The 23,517-nt window shown below is 40.0% G+C and overlaps 2 protein-coding genes across 3 annotated transcripts in view; one reads left to right on the plus strand and one right to left on the minus strand.

Annotated features, from left to right (window-relative positions):
* The window catches only part of LOC128744605 (dedicator of cytokinesis protein 9), a 172,403-nt gene that overhangs the window by 132,720 nt on the left and 16,166 nt on the right, over window positions 1–23,517 (plus strand). Inside the window, exons 2-4 of the mRNA XM_053841738.1 lie at window positions 13,206–13,322; window positions 13,382–13,626; window positions 19,059–19,878. Of these exons, the coding sequence (XP_053697713.1) occupies window positions 13,206–13,322; window positions 13,382–13,626; window positions 19,059–19,878 (1,182 nt within the window). The remainder of the gene's footprint in view (window positions 1–13,205; window positions 13,323–13,381; window positions 13,627–19,058; window positions 19,879–23,517) is intronic.
* On the minus strand, window positions 19,930–21,656 carry LOC128744606 (UBX domain-containing protein 7). Of its 2 annotated transcripts, none has more exons than XM_053841739.1 (2): window positions 21,533–21,656; window positions 19,930–21,320 (listed from the first exon to the last, which is right to left on the minus strand). In XM_053841739.1, exons 1-2 carry the CDS (start codon window positions 21,533–21,535, stop codon window positions 20,028–20,030), a joined length of 1,296 nt encoding a protein of 431 aa, XP_053697714.1. In that variant the 5' UTR covers window positions 21,536–21,656; the 3' UTR covers window positions 19,930–20,027. The 2 variants fall into 2 exon arrangements, with proteins under 2 accessions (XP_053697714.1, XP_053697715.1); XM_053841740.1 differs by having other exon boundaries at window positions 21,373–21,656.

A 23,517-nucleotide genomic window follows, 5' to 3' on the forward strand; every position in this document is an offset into this window, starting at 1 on the left:
TACGGACGATGAAAAATTTTGATGGACGGATTTTAAAACGGTACGACGAATTTAAGATATAAAGCGAGTTGCGTTATTTCAATCAAATGCTTTATTAATCGCTTTATTAATCCACCTAAGAAATGATGAAAATTTAGAGTGGCTTTCCCTACTACGACAGGAATTAGAAATAAACCCTATACGTTGAATAAAATACACTAGCAACTCACGATGAGGTTGAGAGAAAATAAAACACATCATTTTTGTCTTAATTTAAAAAAATGTTTTTAATTTTAACATAAATTACTTAAAAATTGTAAGTGTAGTTATGATTATTTTTTTTTGCATAAATAAATTAGCCAGCAATTTTTTGTGGATAATTTCGGGCAAATATTTCCGCGACTGCGTTTCAAGTACGAAAGGTCTAATTATGCAGCACTTTTTTGATCACTTCGGCTGGGATATCTCCAATGAAAGGCGTTAACCTTTACATAAATCCATAAAAGCGGTTTATAAATCTTAGATTGCTCGATCGAGACGACCATCTTATAGATCTAAAACGAAAGTATAGTTACCCACCAAACTCACTGCTCAATTGGTCTATTGCTTCGTGCATTGTGCGGCATGTAGTGCCATCTAGTTGAAATTATATATTGGTCAGATTCAATTCTTACATTTTGTAAAAAAAAAAACAACTTGCATATTTTTATTCACAGCAAAGTAATCATGTAAAGTTGGGAATTTTTACTCGCAGTTAGAGGTACACTTCCTTCAACACAATGAAGTATTATCACATGTCAAATTTTGAGGAAAATCAAAACGACTTAGAAATGAAAATACCGAAATAATTTGTAGTACAATAACTTCTTTCCTTTAAGAGATAGAAATTTTATTACTTTGACGGAAACTCCTTAAATAACATTCTCTACTACTTTTTCTTATTAATTGTTTATTTTTGACTTTAATTAAAAAAGTTCTATTGTTTATTTATAAATTCACTTCCTTGGTTTGCAACAATTCCATGCAAAATGTATGTATGTATGGGGGAATTCACCACCAGTTTAAGGTCATGCCAGTGTATCTAACAGTAGATCCAAATTTGATTGTCAAATGAATTTCACACTAAAGCTGTTGTAGAAGGATCAAAAGGGATTGGGCGGACCTACAAGCAGAGACACTTGTGCGCATTCCGGGATTACAAGAATTTCCTTCCAGCATTAGGATCCTTCCATGTAACAATCAATTTCGCTGCACCAGCTTTAACCCATGTGACGGTTTGTTTGTGCGAAGAGTGCAACATAAATATTGTTTCAGACCTTCAGGAGTTTCCTCCTAGTGATTCCGGTTGACTCCTCACTCCATCCTCCAGTCTTCCGCTCATATGATGCCCCTGTATTTATGAAGTTATTATGTAATACATATAATGAATTTATCACATGATATATAATGAAATGAAATTAATATGGATAAAAATGGAACGAGCTCACCAGCAGTCCTTTGAATTAGATATAGTTGCATCATTTGAGTTTCATCAGTCCTACATGTACATCAGCCCAACAATATCCATGTACATTATTAGTAAGTTTTACGGTCATTGTTTCCATTGTATAGTAGGTGTTTGAAGAGCTAGAACGAAACAAATAATTAGAATATATGTTGGGACTTACCTATCAACGGGGCCGAGTAGATCGGCCGTCTGCCCGAAACCACAATTTTGATATCAGGCAGGCAAACCTTATAGCTTAGCTACTCAATCTTAAGGAAAAAGCATTACCGGGTATGACCACGTGGAGGTGATAGGTAGGAACTTGAGATGGCTAGAGCTATGTTGAACGCATCTTCATTGGCTTCATTGCCCCTTTCATACCCTGCAGCAATTCCACGCGAAATGGTCCCAAAATAGCTGAAATATATAATGAACCTTACTAATTTTGATGAAATTTTACCTACGTGTTTGATAGGAGGAAACATGCACCTTTCACAGATTTTGGTACCACTTAAAAATGTATAAATAAATAAATAATTTAGTAGTATATGGCGGTATTATGTTTGAAAAATCAATCGCATCTCGAAAACTTTCACTTGTTCCAAGATTATGTCTAAGGAAGAGTTGTACGAAATTGATTTCTAAACATGAAAAAATGTAGTGGTGAATATTATGTTATCGTGTCTAAGTTTGCAATTCTCGAGAATGTACGAAAAAAGAAGTTGTCGAAGTTCGTTAAAAAAAATTTATCTGGCAAAGGATCTGGATGTGGATGTGGCAAAATATGTTAGCCGTTCATCAGGAACCGGCAGCAACCAAATTAGTAAATACGTATCCATCCAAACACAAATGTGCAATGTACAATGGTGTACAAATTAGCGCAAATCGAAAACTGTCCCCCATGCTCGGACATGATAATTTTATCTATTCAAACCTGCATCAATGGAAGAAAAAGATCCTAGAACACTTTTAAACTTCGGCACAAATCTTGTGAGTTCAGTCTTTGCAGGCTTGTTGAATAACAGTAGAATATAGTTCTATTTTCATAAAACGATTATTGAGAGTGCTGGTAATACGGAATGCATGCGAAAATGTACACGGTAACTCCATTTACAAGGCACCTTGATAGGTTTACATCAAATTGACATTTTGTTGCAATTTTTGCTCTGATTTTTCTGCCTTTTGCGATGCTTATCTAATTTTATTTAATATAGAAATCAAAAATATTATAGTCTGTCCGGTCATAGAGGACAAGTTGATGTCCGGTTATGGCGGACACGATATAGTTTCAAAAAATCTAGTTTTTTTTAAATCTTAAATTTTCATGTCAAATTTAAACTGTTTTGGAAAAACAACTTTATCGCGCCAACGATTAGAAATATTCTTAAAATAATTTGCAACTGCACTTTTATGAAATTTACTCGATTCTCTTTGCTTTAATGGTTAAAATGTTTGACAGTCATTTGATTACCTTTTGAAATGAGGAGGTCATAATTGTGACACCATGAAATCTCGCAATTTACTATTGTTCCATTTTTTCCGAATACTTTTATCAATCTTTGTTTTTGAGAAATCTCAGTGTCCGGACATGCAAGCTGTCCAGCCATAGACGACGGGGACATTAGCGTGCATGTCCTGATATTTGCCTAATACCGAACTTGATGTAAGTTTCATCATTCATCACAATGCAGAACAGTCTTGTGTGCCACTTCCTGTGCAACTTCTTTGTGCGAGTGTTATGTTGTGTTTCTGATTTCTGAAAGAAGTTCGACCGCCTCCTTCATCAAGACAGGGGGATGGATGATGAGCTACTCTCAGTGTTACAAGAAGTAAATCTACGTTTGCCTAACTAGGTTCAAACTGACAGGACGGTGAAGTTTGAAGATAAAATTTGTGTCTATGGAATGCTTCTACACAGAAATAAAAACCACTAACGTACTGGCATGACACATAGAAGAAAATCTTTAAAAACCATCGTCCTATACATTTCGCTTGCACACCAGCACCCTCTGTTATGCATGTTGTTAAGTTACTTATATTTGTAGGGTTTTATACTGCAGCGTTTTTTACATTTGTTTGGTTTTATACTGAAAACTCTATGCAACACTCATGCACCGCGGTGTGTCCATGTTATGAAAAAAGCTTTTTTGAAAAAATGGGTGGTTTCTTAATAGAAGACAGAATTAACGCGAGTGTCTCGTCTGTTTGTGGAAAAACCATGATAAAAACTACCGATCCGAGGGTTGAATTAAAAACACACACCAAGGTTTTTGGAAGAAAATAATTTCATTTAGTTCTACTATAATAATACACTGGTATGTAAACATTGCAGTAGAATAAATTATGACCTGTCAACATTTGTGGTAGTTTTCACGAGCCATCAAGTTTAACTTAATATTTATTTGTTGTAAACATTTAACAAAAAATAAATTTACAACAGCACAATTGCTGGATATTGGAAATTGAAAAAACACCATATTTCTAACGGCAATAAATTTTAAGACTTTAAAAAATTGCCATTTCTAACTAACGATTTAGCACAGTTGTTAGAAACAAATCGGCACCAACTTTTCGAAAGGGCCAATCTGCTAAATGTAGTTTCTTAGTTGCTCAATAAACAATAAAACTAACTGCATATTGTTAGCTAATCCAAGAAACCTGGCAAATAGCGATGAGTAAACAGCACTACCCGAGGATTACTGTACTTCAGCAGCAGACAAAAAAGCAAAAGGGTGTCAAGGTGTTTATGAATTGCTGCCAATATACCAGCAATATAATCAATACACTCAAGTCTTTTTTTACACGGTTTGTTTTTTTCGATTACTCAAGAACGGTACAACTTAGGTACCATTTACAAACTACGTGACGAATGTCGGGACTCTCCCAAATGTATTGAGATATAAATGAATGGTCCCTAAATTGCCCTGTTCTTAATAATCGTAAAAACAAACCGTGTAAAAAAAGTACTTGAGTGTATACTTAATTCCATGCGGTTAATTTGGGTGCCTAATTCCGTGCACCTGGCATTAAATCAGTAATCTTCCAACACAACAGGCACATTTCCTTCCACAATGTTTGAAAAATCCCACGGAATTAGAGTACTTCACTACCGTGTATTTTTACTCAATATTCTAGAAGCGGTCTTGGCACATTTGTGGTAGTGTAAATGAAACACATCAGTTTGTTTAAGCTGGAATTAAAATCAAGATATATTTTCGGCCAGTGTTGCGAGGCCTACACTCGTGTGGTCTAATTTTCTAACACCCGTGTACTCGTTTTAACTAACATACCGGCATTAGCATCCCTGTCGGACTCTCGCTCATATTTATTCATACACTACGACGAGTTTTTGTGAGTGTGTATTTAGCTAAAAGCCACGGTCGTCGCTTTCACTCATCATTACAACCCGAGCAGCTGATACCGACTACTCGCGTGGGCTTGCGCTCCCGTCTATGTTTAGAATCGAGGGCGTAAGATGAAGAAGAAAAGAAAAAGTAATGCAAAATCTGTAACTCAGTGTGCCGCTAGCCCTTGCGGTCAGCTGGTTGCTCACAAATTGTTTACCTCGCGAGCGGGCTATGCAGAAAGATGCTGCGATGCTGTGCGTTCGCGAGTGTGTAGGTAGCAGAATGTCTGCACACAGCAACGGCGCTTGTTTGTCGTACGCTTGCGTCAGTGGCTTAAGCGTTGGATGCTATCCTTCTTATACACATTCGATTTGCAACGTTGTTTTTAGCTTGTGATTGAAAATTGATGTATTTTACAATATCAGAATGGAATATTTGTGTTCCTCGCGGATGAAAAGAAGTAGAATTGTTTTGTGTTAATATATTAACATTTGTTTAATTTATGGAAAAGCAAACATGAACAAAAATGTGTGTTTTTCAATAATCCACCATCGAGAGCGGTTACACGGAAGCCAGTAAAGGCCAAACTGCGACACTTTGTGATAGTCCGTGCGGCCCATAATGGGAAGGATTGTGGAGGAAAATTTTAGGATGAATTTGCGAATGGAGCCAGTTTAGTGGTAATGCCTCGTGCTTGGAGATGATAGTTAAGCTTGTTTGAGAACACTTCAAACGATCACTCAATAATGACGGCCACGATCTTTGAGTAAGAGTGAGTTTCAATTTTGTGACAGTGACAAAGGGCGGTAGAGAGGAAGTTTAAACAAATGTGGCATCCATCGAGAAAAAATATTTTTAGAATAAGACTACACAAAGCATGTTTTCAGTCTTTCATCCCTGATTAATTTATTTGGATTTTCATATTTTCATTTTCCTAGATAAAAATTTGCAGGAATTTGGAAGTTTTGCCTGAAATATGGGGTGTGCAAAATCGTCAAAATAAATAAATGATACTGACTCTCTCTTAGCGCAGTGACATCCTTGTAAAGCAAAGTCACTCATGAGGCGACTTATTGCACTTATGGAACAGAGTCTTGCAAGCAAGCGTCAATTGGAGCTGGTGGTTCTTTCAACTAACGGCGATTGAAAGTGACGCACGATTTCTCGTTGTTAACTAACTGAGTTAATTATTACATGCGTTACATTGTAGGAAATACCACTATTATTCAATTTCAGCTCATTTACATTCACAGTTTTTAGCCTTCTACTCAATGCCTGAAAAAAAAGTACCAATTAAACTTTAAGAACGATCGTCATAATGAAGTGGAACATGCTTCACCGACACTGATTGAAGGCAGTTTTGAAGAGAAGCGCTATTATTTCAGTCGAAACCATTGTTTTATTGATAAGAGACGATTTGCAGTTAAAAGTGACGATGTCGGGCTCTGGTTTTCAGTTCGTAAATCAAGCACCATAGAAATAATTTATACTAATAAAATTATAAGCAAGTCGGAAATTCGATAAAAAATATTTGTAAATAAAATCCGCCAAAATCCACTCGTCGATTGAAGCGAAATTGCAAAAGAATGGAATCTTTTTATAATTTTGTTAATCATAAAAGCTATTATTTTCTCTTGAAAGAGTAAGAAAATTTCAAGATCTCCTTTTTACTTTCAATACGTGACGTCCACAAAGGGGGAAGGGGTTAATTTGCGACTTCGGCTCTCATGGGACGATCTGATTTGGCCCGCACAATGCCTGCAGCTGGGTACCATTGCTCTATAAATTAAATATATTAAGTCAGCCTTGGTTAAGACTAGTTAAAATTTCCTTAGAGGTTACAAAGTTAAACGATAGTGGTTGAAGAAAATCAAAGGTACAAGTAAGTAGTTCGCATGATTAGGTTAAAAATACTCGAAGGTTCATTCGATAGAATTTTGAGCAGTCTCAGCCTTTATGTAGATTGTTTCAACTTATTTTTGTTTCATTCCACATACTTTTAATTTCACACAGATGCAACGTGTAAAATAGAGCTCTAAATCATTCCAGCACGTAGCCTTAGCACCCCATAATTATGTAGAGCATCATATGACGGGAATCATTTTTGCAATAATGAATGTTCTTACACATTTGAGCTCAACACGATTTCGGTCATCTTTTCGTTAGCCCAGTAAGAATATCTCGTTATTGTATCAATCAAATCTTTATTTGCTCGCTTGAATTGAATTAGTTTGATATATTTTACGACTGCAAATGATATCTAATTATGTTCTCGACTCGTCGCTGGGAACGCTGGATCGCAAGAACATTGAGCATTGCAGTTAATTTGCTGGCCTATATGTATCAGAATCTTCTCTACTTAAGTATTCGGGGGTAGTCAATTCGTCGTTCATCGAATATCGAAAAATTCGGCAATCGTAAAACAGTGCATCAATTTCATTAGTGGCCATTTCGCGTGCAAACTTCGTACTTCTGCTCCTTCAAAATGTCAGTGCAAGCCTATAATTACTCACATCACGTAGAATGCTTGGCAGTAAACTATGCTTACCTTCGGGTAGCTAGGCAGACAGAGTGTGGGAATTTTACTGAACGCTTCAGGTTCAACCTACTAAAACAATCAACGCATCATGGCACGGAGAGATGTGCCACATTTTCAAATCGTGATCGTGTTTTGCGTTGATGAAGAAATGACCCCGAATCCTTGTACCTATGCCGTTATTCATTCGTTGGATTTAATAATGACTGTGCCACAAGCGCAAAGTGCAAGCCGAGTCATCGAGGTGAACGATCCAGAGCTCGCAAAGTGCTGGAATAATCCCTTAATCAACTTCCCATCCGAACCAGCAATTCGTTCGAAAGTATAAACCTTAATTGAAATATATTCAGGCTTGCGGCTTGCGATCTTTCTGCATCATCCCTTTCTTCGCTCAGCGACGGGCCTATCTTTAGGGGCCAATAAGTCAAAAATATGCTACCGGCTAGGGTCGACGTGAAATTCTTGCACGCGTATCAAACCGTAATTGCGATTTCGTGATGTCTCTACCAACGCCGAGTGATAGCAATTAGGCTCATGATTGGACGGAAAACAGCGGGAAATTCTCCCAGTACTGGCGGAGCAAAAAAAACATATTCCAATTCCAATTAATTGTACACAATGTAGGCAGATCAGATTATACGTTGTAACATCATCATTGTTGTGACTTTAAATTCTGAAAAAACACAAAAAATACAAACAGAATAAATTGAAATTTTTAACACTGTCGCATGATATTTATATGAAACTGATTGCATTGACTAAATGAATATTATAGGTAATAGCTTTTCTTTGGTTTCTCCCGAATTGAATTGTTCTATCCCTGGGGCTGAATCTATTATTTAATCATAAAAAGGCAAATTATAAATTTCCACACGCACGATCTGTGCGCGAATAAGTTGGCTGCATTTTCTGGGCACCAGACGCATAATGGTTTATGTACCTACTTCACTGCCTGCGTTGCATTTGTGCTGATGGACTGAAAATAACAAAAGCAAAAAAAAATGTAATGATTGAACGTGTATTACAAGATTCTCCCGAGGGCAACCTTTTCAGCTTGTGCCGTGGAAAAGTAAAAAAAAAGGAAGAGGTACGAGCCATCGCACAAGAGTGTGAAAGTTGAATGGGAAATATTGTTGTTACTGGTCTGAGCTGTGTACCAAGAGAAGATACGTACGAGCCGAAGAGAGTCTCAAGAATAATAACCGTAATGATATGGAACCATAAATTCCAGTTTTTCAGAATACGCGCGAGTCATAAGGTTCCTGAATGCGCGCCCGAGCCCCTTTGTGCGTGTGCACGGTAAAGGAGAACTCAATAAATATTTTGTTGCACGACGACAACTGCTCTTGGCGATATTTGGATGTTGTTGTTTTTCATTCAGGATATTTTTGGCGACGCTGAGAAAAATTTATTTGCCGTATTAATTTATGAAGATGAGGCTATCGTTTTCGCCTTTTCACACACACACTTGTTCACACTTTAAATTGCTCCTCTTGCAAGAGGGAACAACTGCTACATCGATATCGGTGGCCATCGTTACAGACCGAGTTGTGGAACAAATGAAAATGGTAATAAAGAAGAAATCTTTAATTTGAAATCCATTTCAAATTCGTTTAATTTGGTTGAAAATTAACGCAGAAGGTAAATTAAAATTCTCCAACCTACGGCGGCTTGAGGGTTCTGTAGCAGTAAGGTTAAGTCTGTTTTGACAAACGAGTGGTCGTGCGTTCGAATCTTAATCTGTCGATACATGACCCTATAAATTTACTTGACCAGCTGGATCTTGGGCCACTCGTCGATAATTTCCTTGGCGTCTCAGAAGTTGTGAGTCGCTTTCGACCTCGTCAACCCTCTGTTCCTGCTTTCGCTGAGGTTGTTGTAGAATCGTTTTCGCAGCAATGCCATCCGGCATCCTGGCGATGTGTTCGGCCCTTTTTGTCGCCCTTTTTGTAGATCGGGCTGGTAACGTCATCTTTTCACTTCTCCGGTAGCCACTCTGTATCCCAAATTCTAACAATTAGCCGGTGCATACAAATGGCCGACTTTTCTGGTCCCATTTTAATAAGCTCCAATGCCATCTTTCCCAGCTGACTTGTTAGTTTTTAGCTGTCTCTTCGCCTATCGTTGGGGCATCTACCTCTTCCCCGTTTGTTGTACCGTCGAAATCGCTTTCCCCGCCGCCATGGTTCTCCGCCTGGGTGCCATTCAGGTGTTCGCCAAAGAGTTGCTTCCACCTATAGGTCACTATACGATCGTTCGTCAGAATACTTCCATTCTTATCCCGACACATTTCGGCTTGCGGCACAGTCTTTGCGGGATCCGTTCAGTTTCTGGTAGAACTTTCGCGTTTTCTGAGAACGATGCAGCCGCTCCAACTCTGCATATTCCTGCTCTTCCAGGTAGCATTTTTTCTCCCGAAAGGTTTGGTTTCGCTGCATCTTCTTCTGTTTGTGTCTTTACACGTTCTGACGTGTGGCATTGCGCATCTTGGCCGCCCGCGCAGCGTTCTCCTTATCCATCACCCTCCTACATTCATCATCAAACCAATCGTTCTGCTGATTCCGGGCCACATGCCCGATGGAGCGCTCCGCTACACTGCTGATGACTATTTTGACGATGTTCCAACAGTCCTCGAGAAGGTCTTCGTCCAGCTCGTCCTCTTCCGACAGCACAGCTTCGAGTGAATGCGTGCAGTTTGTGGCGACGTCTGGCTGCTTTAGCCGCGCTAGATCTAACCGAGGCTGACGTCGGTACCGAATGTTGTTCATAACGGAGAGCCTTGGACGCATCTTAACCTTCACTAGGTAGTGGTCCGAGTTAACGTTAGCGCTTCGATAGGATCTGACGTCGATAATGTCTGAGAAGTGCCGATCGTCGATCAAAACGTGGTCGATCTGTGATTCTGTCTGATTTGGTGACCTCCAGGTTTACTTATGATGGATTATGTGGTGGAAAAAGGTACTACGTACGGCCATGCTCTTGGAGGCGGCAAACTCGATAAATCTTAGACCCATATCATTGGTCCACTGGTGTGCACTGAACCTTCCAATCACCGGTTTGTATTCCTCCTCCTGGCCGACCTGAGCATTGAAATCCCCGATGACGATCTTGATATCATGTTTTAGGCAGCGGTCGTATTCACTCTCCAACTGCGCGTAGAATTCATCCTTGTCGTCATCGGTACTTCTGAGGTGAGGGCTGTGCACGTCGATGATGCTTATATTGAATAATCGGCCATTGATTCTCAACCTGCACATTCGCATTGCCAGCACCAAATCACCCGTTTACGCATCTCGCCCATCACTATGAAAGCTGTACCCAGCTCGTGTGTGTTGTCGCAACGCTGATAGATGGTATGTCCATCTCTGAACGTACGTACCGTTGAGCTCTTCCAGCACACCTGCAGCGCTACGATGTCGAACTTGCGGCTCTTCATTACGTCGGAAAGTACTCGTGTGCTCCTTGGAAGTTGAGAGATCGGTAGTTCCACGTCCCGAGTTTCCAATCCATAGTCCTTAGTTCCGTGCTTTAGTATTTTTCATGGTGGCGGCTTGCAAAGCCTGCTACACCAACCCCCTGTTTCTCCGGAGGGCCAACGAAGTTCGAAAGTGCTTTCCTTCCCTGTCGGCTTACGACCTTGGCTTCCACCGGGGTTGGTTACCCGATCTCCACCAAGGTTGCTCGGATCCCGGCTGGAACCACGAGGAGGATAGGAGTTGCTGAATAAGAGACTATGAACCACTGTAGGGTCTATTTTATGCCTACAGATGCACAAGGCACCGACAGTACGCATTATTCAACCGTTTACCAGCCAGCCTGTTGTTATATACGGTTGCCCAAATCTAAATACACGAATTCACTTACTACTTCTTGTTCACTCCTAGCCTCCTAGTCGAACCTCTCATTTCGATGTCCGATCATCAAAACACTCCCTCAAGAGCGATGATAAAAAGCATATAGGATAAGTCGTCACCTTGTCTCAAATTCCGCCACATCACAATGGAACCCGATAGTGTTCTTAATTCCCCGTTTGAAACACAGCACTCGATGTAATGTTGCTCTGATCAGTCTTGTTGCTTTGACCGGTATATTATCTGCCCTAGCTTGTGTTGATGGTTTAAAATCTATAAAGATGTGATGCGTGCAATTTGGTCCGTAGTGGCGCGAGCTTTCATGAAACCCGCTTCATAGTTCCCTTTGAAACCATGTGCTGTCGATGACAGCCGGCGTAACAGGATATAGGCGGTGATTATCAGCGTTATGCCACAATAGTTACAGCAGTTGAGCCGACCATCATTTTTGAAGATGTGACAAGAAACTCGTTCCATCCATTCCTCCAGTAATTTCTACTCCTGACAAATCTTGAAAATCGCCTAATGTAGAGTCAGTGTTGGCAGAATTTCTCGGCTGTGATTGTATATTTCAGCTGAAAGCAGTTCTTACCGGTTGGAGATCAGATACTCCCGACTCTCAACAAATGGGCTGGTCAAAAGGCCTTCCCAATTGCCCGCCGTTTTTGGTGCTTTGAGGGCATTCTCCTCTCCGTATAAGATTGGTAGATCCACTACAAGTCCGTCGTGCAGAATCTCTATCATGTTGCGCTCAACGACGCAAAATTATAATAAAAAGTGCTGAATGCCTGCCTTTTATTTGTAAACAATCATATTGCTCTTCACGAAATATTAGAAATTCTTAAAGTACTTATTCTCTTCACAAAAAAATGAATAATTCGCGTAGTATCGCGTCCCACGGGCCTTGCACACATCTGAAACAAACAATACCCATCTAACTATATGATACATCACGTCCAAGACGTTGCATTGCATTCCAAAATTATGATAACCTTCGGCATACATTCAGTCTAGCAAAACTAATTACAGAGTGAAACAACCGTACATTTAGTTAGCATTTGTAAATAAGTAGGTACCCTGCTCTCCGAATACGCGACGTCCTGCTTAGCGTTATTTTGCACTGCCTATCATGCTACTCCACCAGCCCCTAACCAAAGTGAAGACAGGCCATCCGGCGAACGACATCAATAAACAAATGGGAAACGCACCAAATAGTTGTCAAGAGGTTGACGTGTGCAATTATAACTTATTAACCATTCCATCACCGGACGTTTGCGGTTTTGTTTCTATCCCTTCATTACTAGCTGATCAATTCCACTTCTAGTGGTTGAATGACTTCTATGGGCCAAGATTGCAGAGCTCGGGTGAATCGTTTCCACTTAGTGTTCAGCCGGGGCACTAGCATATAGCAAACGTTGAGGGTGGCAAGAGTTAACCTGTTTCATTCGTGCTTGCATGATCGCTCTGTTTTCACTCGCTCGGTAATCCTGCCTGAAAAGACCTTACAAGATTTGATCCCCCCGAGGCAAAAATTCTTCTGCGATTCCTGTGCGGTGAAGGTTCTTTGACCAACCAGAGCGTGATTTATCGGAAATTGTGCAAAATTATCGATGTTGCTCCACCTGGCTCTTCCACCGCTTGGCTGTGGTGGCTTGGCCAGATTTTGCTATCATATTATTATTTTTATTATTATTATTGCTGTACGACGATCAACATAATCGATGCAAAACTGCTCCAGAAGACAATTAGTAACACCATGGAACGTGGGCTTCGAGATTATCCAAGATCATTCGAGATCGAGCTTGATTGCAGTTTGAAATCACGGGAAAGGTTGAATGGCCTGAGGTTTACTTTGAAAACGATAACTGGATAACATTGAGATAGTGATTTATGTATTTTATCTGGCAAAATTACAAATCTGTCTTATATCTTATATTATTGGTTGATACGTATCTTTTCGAAATGATTAAATGATGATGTTTTTATTTTTATTTCCTCTATTCTAGAGCAAACCTGTGCTGGTAGAGCCCATCGACTTCGAGGGATTTATGACCCAAAATAAAACTCTCATCCAGAATGATCCTCAACGAGAACTGCTAATCTATCCTAATGATGACGTAGGGGTAGGTTCGAGCTTGCTGGTTTATCATAACTTATATTATACTATTATTTTTTTAAATAGGAAGTGGTCCTGTCGAAGAAATTCCGCACCATCAGCAACAACATTCCGAAATTCGCCAAAACAGCAACCAACAGTAGCACGAATGGTTCGCCAGCCGTTGAAAATAGCAGCAGACCTTCCTCGCCCGTCGTGAATCCACAAGGCCATTTATTGACCCGCCAAGCACTGCACACGTACGAAACTGCCAATCATTTGATACACTACAAGTACAGTGCATATGGAGGAACATACCTTGAGCTACCGAGGTAAGTTTGCTTTAAATTTATCTATTTATGGGAATATTATAAATAGGTACATGTTAAATCAAGCATATGAAATTAATCGTGGATTAAGTAAAATCAGAAGGTTTTACTGAAACAGTTCTTGTTCCGAATGTGATGGTCGCATTCCGTACTCAAATCTTAAATTATCGCCACACAAAAAATCCTGCTGCAACCGATAGTTATCGATAAACTGTGACACACCCCAGCTGGAGTGAAATTCAGAATAATGTGTAAATTCTTTCTGGTGTATTCTACCAGGAATATGAGGATGAATTAATCTGATATAAAAATCAAACCTGCAATCAATAATCGAAATAGCAACATTTTATCAATGAAGAAAAATCCGATCCTACCATCCCGGGGCGCCGTTCATCAAAACCAAGTAGGCGCTTAGATGCTGCCCCTGAACCTCGTGTCCATTTGTGTCAATTCGCAATCTCCAAGCTATGTTTTGCTGATCGTATACGACCTCAGAGAAAATTATTTTGTCATAGCGTTTTAACATTGAATAGTTTTGCAACGTAAATGAAAAGGGTTTGTAATTTAACCTAAATCAAAAAAAAATAAATATGTAAATTTAAAGTTAACTGTTTAAATATTGTAATCGCAACTCACTTTTTGGGAATATTAATTGTGAGTGCTGCCGCACATCGTAAGGCGTACATAAGGTCAGTTAGACGTACTCCGAATTCTATTTGCCATTCCGAACAGGCACCAGCCTTTTGTTTTGCTTCCACTATTGAAACCAATCGCTGACACCCTTTCGTTTGGGTACCGACTGCCAAATCGTCGACAGCTAAATAATCGCTGATCGTTTCGGGACAAGTTTTACCGTAAAATCTGAAGTAATATTCATAGCGGCCCGGAATACCACGTACCAACTTGAGGTACAAACTGACGAATTTCTCTTTTGCATCGCTAAAACCGCCAGGGTAAACAGTTACCTTCCATTGGTTACCATAGGGGTCGTTGGTCAGACACACTTGCACCTCTTCTTCATTCAGGGAGAAGCGTTTCTCAAAATATGTCAGATCTGGAACATTGTACCCGGGTTTCGGCCACTCTCTGAAGAAAAAAAAATTTATTAACCGTAGTAAGTGTAATGTTCGGTTATGTTACCTGCCAATAGCGGGCAATACTTTCGCCACTTCGTTCTCTACCGACTTTCGTTGACGAACGAATTCACGGGGTTCTCCCCGCGGAACCAGCGCTTTTATCTTATTTAGAGCATCAGTTGCGTTTTCAGCATTGGTCAGCGCATCTACATGCTCTCTTATCTCAGCCATCAAGAGGTCGAACATGCGCACTTGATGGCGGTAATGGGGTCCAGACTTACCCAGACAATCTCTGCAGCATAGCTCGTTGCATTGCTCGCAGTAGTATTCGGTGATCCACCCATCCTTGACACAGCTGTAGCGTTCTTTCTGGACAACATACTCTTCCATTTGACACATTCTGCGGCATTTGGGACAGCTGTTTTTTTCTGCCATCCATCTAACGATGCATTCAAAGCACGTACTTTGCTTACAACCAGGACATAATACAGGATACTTAACGAATTCGAAACATATTATGCACGAGGTATCAATTGTGCAAATTTCCGGTGGAAAATTAATTGCGTACATTTTGATAGGATTCAGTTTAAAAAACCGACGAAAAGCGATAACTAAACCACAAACGCGAACACTGAAATTCTCAGTCAAAGTCGTTATTTTAAATTATTTCCGCATGCTCAGATCCTTGCTCAGATCACTGCAATCAGAGATGCCATATTTTCTGAACAAAAGTCTGGAACTGCTCTAAAACCGAAAAAATCGAGCAGTTTTCCGGCTACTCGAATTTTCTGGTTTGAAAATAATCTGCGAAAATCTGCACACTTTTTTAGGAAGTCTGTGAAAGTTTAAAGAGCTTCGAACAAAAATCTGCACCAAAACAATAAAAGTCAGAAAAACTGCAAATATCTGCAAATTTATAATGATTTGCAAGACCGTTCCAAAAATCTGGAATTTGCAGACAAATCTGCAAGTCTGGTATCCCTGATGCTCATGCAGAAGTTTGCAAATTGCAACGAACTCGATCTCGAACAGAAAGCAAAATTTTAAATTTTTGAAAAATCGTGCACGTAGTCTGTGCAACAGCTGGCAAGGATGCCAGCTTTTTTTGAATTGTCAGCAACAGGGGGCTGATATGACGTCACATTTTCATTGCTCACATGAAAAAGGCTGCAAACGCAAAGCGATTTCACAAAACGAATTTATCTAACCATTTTCACAGTTTCATGTATTTCGCATTAATTGTCTGCCTGAAATTGGCTATGTGATGCTAAAACCTTGACTAAAATCGAACTAAAACTAACAAAATTTAACAATTTATACCAGCGGGGTGCTATCCCTATCTTAACGACCGGTGTTTGACAGTCGACTTAACGAAGGGCGCTATTGCAGGAAAAGTGCCCCTCTGACAGGTAAATTTGCTGCCAACCATATCGAGATGTGCTGAGATGTTGGCAACAAAAACATGGCACCCATCGCAAGCCCCTGATTTATACATCCGACTCGGTTGTCAGCTTGAGCCCATCTATGAAGCTGTCAGCTTGGGCCCGCTCTATGTTGGCTACGTTTTTTTCTATAGGTTGGTATTGGAAGTGTCATTCCCGTGGTCAGCAAGAACTCGAAGACTGAAGTAAAAACGAGAGCAGCGAGTACAATATCGAACTAGAGTGACTATATACAGAGTGGCGACAATGTCAAAATTGAAATGATAATTATCTGTCAGTGTCATTCCAATCGAGCAGACGATCTATCCAACGCGTATGCAGGAAAGAGAAAGAAAAACCTTGGAAAACCCGCATTGCATACATTTGGGATGACACGTCGCCACTCTGTATATAGTCACTCTACATCGAACAAAGAAACTCGATGTTTTGCTTTTTTCTTTTTTTTCTCGCTATGTTACTGCCATTGAAATTTGACACTTTTGGAAGCGTTGACAGTTTTGGAAGCGCGATGTTATCCTCTGTCAAATACATAGCGAGGGATAGCACAGCGCATCCCCTCGATCTCTGGTTACGGGGCTAGTGCAACGATCCTACTGACTCTATCTAGCAAGATAATGTGAGTTAAAAATGATACGCCCGTGTCATGTCAGTTCGTCAGTGCTAAAAGTGTCTAGGGCACGGGAGGGTATTTTCGGCTCATCAAGCGATTGCATCTATTTTTTTGGCTTATGGCCCAGTTCTAGTGGAAGAACAGGTTGTTTTGACGTTCTTTGAATAGAAAACAGAAGATTACTTACAGTCTAGAGAAAATAGACTGTCAGAAAAACTGCAAATATCTGCAAATTTATAATGATCTGCAAGACCTTTCCAAAAATCTGCAATTTGCAGACAAATCTGCAAATCTGGTATCCTTGCCCGTAACTGTCCTGGTCAGCGGGGTGCTATCCGTATCTTAACGAACGGTGTTTGACAGTCCACTTAACGAAGGGCGCTATTTCAAAAAATGCAAGAAATAGCGCCCGTCTGACAGGTAGATTTGCTGCCAACCTTTGTCGAGATGTGCTGAGCACGGGAATGACACTTCCAATACCAACCTATACAAAAAAAACGTAGCCAACATAGAGCGGGCCCAAGCTGACAGCTTCATACATGGGCTCAAGCTGACAACCGAGTCGGATGTGTAAATTGTTAAATTTTGTTAGTTTTAGTTTGATTTTAGCCAAGGTTTTAGCATCACATAGCTAATGCCAGGCAGGCAATTGATGCGAAATACATAAAACTGTGAAAATGGTTAGTTAAATTCGTTTTGTGAATTCACTATGCGTTTGCCGCCTTTTTCATGTGAGCAACGAAAATGTGACGTCATATCAGCCCCCTGGTGCTGAGATGTTGGCAACAAAAACATGGCACCCATCGCAAGCCCCTGGTCCTGGTACTCAAATGAAGTATTCCACCACGCACACATATAAAGATTTTTTGACATGCTGAGGCCCTCGCTAAGGCTGTTTGCAGTAGGAGTAATATCAACAACATCAAATTCCAAACTCCCGGATCCTCTCCTCCACTCTTTGCTCCCCTCTCACTCCTACATAAGCGATCCTCAGCAAATGTCATTCTCGTTGCGGTGACGAAACCGCAAATTACTTCATAACCGGCTGCGAAGTGTGTCGATAAAGAAGGGTCAAGTTCTCCACAGGACGTTGATATACCGATATACCCATCATGGCTTTGCTTTGCTTTATCTTGCAAGCAAACGACCGCTTGCTTACAAGCGATCACTTATGTCAAACATCAGAGAGATTTACAAAGGTACGGGAGACAGATTTATGCAAAATTCAGTTTGTTTCAACGGAAATCTGTATGAATATCGGAAATAAGCCGGTAATTCTTTGTGTATTGCAAAAACAAAGGATAAAGGTGCATTCACTTGTGCTCCTAGTGTGTTTTTATTCACACATAGTTAGTGAATGACATTCTGCCAAACCTGTTCTCTACTTTTCCAAGATAAATAGCGATCCGTTGTGCAGATGGGGTTACTGTTTAACGTATTTTGATTCAAATTTTCGGATCCAAGTTTTTTAAAGGAAATGTATGGGATGTCATGTCGGTTCGTCGGTGCTTTTAGTACTAGAGTTGAATTCTTCTATGGATTATTTTAAACTGGCATTAGAGAATACGCAACTAATAGCACTTACTATATCAGTAACATTCTATTAAGCTAACAAAAATACCAACTTATGTTGCAAATCACTATATTTTCCATATTTTCCGAAAACAGATTGGAGTGTCCAATTAGGGTTGCCAAGCGGCCGGTTTTTGGCCGGCCCGACCGGTTTTTCACTTGCAAAGCCGGTGGCCGGTCAATCCTGCAAAAAGGCCGGTTTTCCGACATATGAAGTCGGATTTGTACTTTTTGCCTGATTTGTTAAATTTTATAATGAATTTATTAGCAATCCTAAGCAGTGGAAAGGGAAGGGGGAGGGGGGGGTAATAGGTAGCTACGCTTAACAAGTTGTCGTTGTGACTCCTACCTTTTGTCCAATGCTTGAAGGTGCATGGGTCGAACCAAGCTATAATCAGAGATTATAACCGGATTTGAACCCACAACACGCACCAGGGCGTGTGCCTCGCTGGTACCCGTGTACCTTTGAACCATAGAGGCGCTGGACTAAAGGAGACTGCGCAGTCCCCCTTATTAATGTAGCGACGTATCTGGTTTTTGGGCTGAAACACCTTTGTTTCATTACTTTCTTCTACTACCGTTCCCTCCGTCGTTTGTAAAAACTACCGCTATAAGAAATTAATTAAATGCCTGATCTCATAATAAAGGTCAAGACAAAAATGGGATGGGAGGTCATAGCAATCAAAAGCTGAACTGCGTCTTCAATCCATTTTTTTTTTTGTTTTTGTTTTTCAGAACATCGCCATCCGATGAACTGAAGGAAGAACTGTACGAAGTCGATACCGATCATGATAGGCTCGATGAACAGATGACTCGCTCGCAGGCAGATTCGATCACCAAACAGGGATACCTGCTAAAGGGCCCAGACACAAATTCAGACCGCATGTTTGCCCACATAGGGTCGAAGTCATTCAAGCGACGCTACTGCTATCTTCGGCAGGAAATCGACGGCACCTACATTCTAGAGTTGCATAAAGACGAGAAACAAATTGAGGCGAAGACTACTATTGTCATGGACTTTTGTACCGAAATTGCTACAAATCCGAAAAAAGGACGCTATTGTTTCGAACTGAAAATGAACGCGGGCCAGCACAAGTCCTTTACGCTGGCCGCAGATGACGAGGCAGACATGGAAGATTGGGTGAAAAAGATATCTACAGTGATACAACAGAACAAACTACAAGAAGATAAGCGAGCCGCATCACTGGAACGAGCGCCTCCGCCTAGCCCAAGCACCATGATGTACGGAACTCTTAAAGGGTTAGAGCAGAGCATGAATCCCCAACTGATGAAATATGGTCGCGAAACGGATGTCTCCATTGCGCAGGCTAGGAAAGATAATCGCCGAAGACTTTTTGGAGCAAGTCAACAAATGCATGCGGCGCAATCACCGACGAAAACTGAGCCATCTGTTGAGCCATATCGAGAGCAATTTGGCCAACGAATTATTCTGAAGTGTGATTCGCTCAAATTTCGTCTGCAGGCCCCCTTAGAGGGAGCCGCCAGCACTACAAATGGGTCAGCTACCAGCGAAAGTGAAACGACTTTATGTCAGGTAAGCGGCAATCTTTCAAATTGATTTTGTTTTACCCAGTTCTTGGTTAATCAATAATTTATTCGATCGAAAACTAAAACTTATTCTCTAAGTGCGGAGTTTCAGGTTTATTTACGAATACAGCAATGTAAATCTTTGTTTCTTCTGTTCTAATCGTCAACCGTCACGTGAATCACAGCATTCGGGTGGATCTTCAAATCTAGCAGTGTTCGGCTACCATCTAACGATGCCAGATCGGTTTTGATAGCCGGGCAGAAGAAACGAATCGGTTTCCCTTTCTGATCTGCAAAGCGTTCTGCAAACTTACACATCAATTTTGCCTTGGTATGGTCCAGCGTTCGTGTGCTTCGGAAGAAGAGTCGTTCGGTAGCATCACCTGGCATTTTTAACATGATTCGCGTTTTCTCCGTCGGCGCAAGCGACGTTTCGTCATCGGAACTGAGCACCGGAGAACTTGGGGTTTCGGTTGGAATAGTTGCTTGTTTAGAAGAGATTTTTGACGTTGGCGTTTCTGGTTCAAATTCGCTGTCGCTATCGGTTATTTCCTGGAATTCTTCCTCATCTTCTTGAACCCAGATAGGCTTATTGGATGCAGATGGTTTGGAGCCATTTGAGTTTCCAATTGGTTGATGCGAACTCGACGGGCGCATGATGTTGGAATCGATGAAAGATACTTCCTTCCCATTTGGTGATTTGTTGTCTACCAAAAAGTTTTTCAACGTTGCTAGAAATTTGACCGGTTCTAGGTCACAGGTGGGAAACTTTTCCACTTCTTCGCCTGTTCGAGGGTCAATCATTCCAATATACGGTTCGCTATTAACCTTATAAAAAGTTTTGAATTTAGCACCGTCCGTTGTTTTATTAGAAGTTTGCCAAAATATGAGATGATTTCTGAGAAAGTCTTTTAAACTAGAATCAGACCACAGGTCTCTGTTCAATGTTTGACAATTAAAATTTAAATCATCCTGCAAATTAACCAAAATCCACTTGTCAACGCTTTTGCCGTGCCTTTGGGCCATATCAAAGTTGCCAGAGAACAGAATTTCAAATGGCGGCATAAACAGAGCTTCCAATCGGGTGATTTTTTTCGACGAAGAACTTTCTCCTTGCATAAGCATCTGTTCTTGCAATCTGCCTTCAAGTTCAAAGTTTCGAAAGGGAACTTCAGTAATCGTTGCTCCACGACGTTTCAATCTTCCCCGAGTAGTCTCTGACGGCGGTAATAGGATCTCAGTTTTCCGTGGTATTGGGGCGCGAACAGTTTCTTCTTCGTCCTCTACAACAACCGGCGGTTCTGGATTGAGGATGCCCTCTGGATTTTCAAAGAATGCATTAATCGCGCCCTCTAAATTTCCATTATAGGCGGACAACAGTGCAGCTGCCTGCTCTGGCTTTAAGCCAGTTATTTCCAGCAAAGATTTTACATTTTGTTCATCAGACATCTGGAGATAAATAAAACATTATTAAAGCCAAGCAAATCAAACATCATTTTACCTTGGTAGGTAATGCTCTCTATCAGATTGTCTCAATGCATCGAATCTAGCTTTGCTGCCGTGAAGTGAAATGGAAATGAAACGTCTTAAAGCAGCATCCGTATACGTTCAAAGCAGAGCAGAAAAGCGGTTGAAAAATCCCCTACTAGCACAGCACTAACCATCTGCCGCAGCAACTTTGGTTGTCGATTAGGACTGGTTCCAAATTTGCAATATTTGAACTAGTTTATTACTGTTTTACACAACAAATTTAAGCGAGAAACGGGAACGCGAACTAAAAACAGTCTCACTTTGGTCGCGACTTTGACGTTTATGTGTAATTCTAAAAACGGCGAACTCGCTCATGCGCGCTTGGGCGAATTCTCTCATTTTACATGAATTGCTCTCGCAGCATACGCGCGCCCGGCGGTGTTCATCGAGAACGCGCGGTTCCTTTTGCGTGCAGAGTTGCCATAATGTCATTTGATTTAACAACGGTTCAAGTTGACTAATTTGTTGTCATGAATCAAAGTAAATTGATATATACCAGGTATGTGACCATCGAGGGTTGCATTAGTGTGTGTAGAAAGAAGAAGAAATAGTTCTGAAATATGGTGGAACTTGCATCAAAATTAAAACTAAATTAATTGTAATTAATGAATGCAGCTATATTATTCCAGAGAAATATTTGAACATTTACAATGAAATGTAAGGAATATATTTTAAAGTCATTTGCACTTGTAGCCTTCTTTATTATGCGTAAAAAATTTGAGAACATGGGTGACTAACTATTTCGATGTGCAATTGAAAAATGAATTAATGTTTCTAATACTTCACGATCAATACGGTATACGGTTGCTTAAATTAAAACACGTTCCATCCAACATTTTGCTTGCATGATGCTCTTGAATATCTGCCTTTGATGTCTTCTTTCAAAAAATAGTTTTATTCGAATAGATGCTTGTGCTACTGCTTGAAAATCCTTCAGTTGAAGTCACTGTTCCAAGATGATACCTTTTTATCATAAATTTACCCGTCTCAACACTACGTAGAAAACCATAAAAAGTAATCTTAGATTGCTACAAAACGGTCTTAGAAGATAATTAACACTCTAAAAGCTTACCAGAAATCAGACGAAAAATTTCGCGGGCGGATAACAATGTTGCTCATGCTGCTTATTGAACAATCATGTCCGAGCATTTTAAAAAAAGTCTTTTTCGTTTTACTACTTGTAGGAAAGCGATATAACGACATTTCTTTGAGACATCTTGATACCGTTTTGACGAAAAAATTTCCGCTTGCAATTTGGAATGTTGCACTTCATTGTATTCATGAAAATATATACTACACGGAGCGAAAAAGCTCCAGTTTGTTTCAAACAAAGTGATTGTTGCTTTAAGCCTCAATAAAATATTTTTATAACAACCTGAAAATATTGTTGTTTCAAAACGAGATTCTGTTTGAATCAAGAAAATAACAGTTTTGAATTAAAAGTAAAGTATTTTCTAATTTGAAGTTAACATTGATATAACAATAAATATTTTCATTTCAATCATACATTTCAGTTTGAAACAAAACGAAATTTTTGTTTGTGCGTAAAACAACCATAAATATGGTTGAAACTACATTTTTATTCTCCGTGTAGAAATAATGTTCTAAGCATAAACATAAAAACTGTGAAAAAAAATAGACAAATCTTGCGTATCCAACGATTTTTTTTAAAAATTCACTAATTTTCCATACAAAATGCTCGAAATCTCAGAACTAGTGTAGATGTGTTAGTGCAAAGTGTATATGACAGCTCGCATTGTCATATAACTGGTATATATCAATTTACTTTGGTCATGAATATGAAGCATCAAGGGGTTTCCAACAGCAATGATTACTACGCACCTTTGGAAAAAGTTACTTTTGATTACTTTACTGATTACCTCTGATTACCAGTAATCAATCCACAGAGAACAGACTACCAGGTAATTGACAAAAAGTGTGTAAAAGGTTTTTATGTAATCTACGAGTAATCCTTCAATAGAGCACCCCTCGAGCAGTAAGTGGCAAACTAAATCTTGATGTCGCTGCCATCGCTGCTATGTAACTCCAGCACAAAGAAATATTGATAAAGGTACATGAATATTTTTTAATGCGTTTGGCAAACTATTTCTGGAGG

The sequence above is a fragment of the Sabethes cyaneus genome, chromosome 3 (genome assembly GCF_943734655.1).
Source record: "Sabethes cyaneus chromosome 3, idSabCyanKW18_F2, whole genome shotgun sequence".
NCBI classification, from domain to species: domain Eukaryota; kingdom Metazoa; phylum Arthropoda; class Insecta; order Diptera; family Culicidae; genus Sabethes; species Sabethes cyaneus.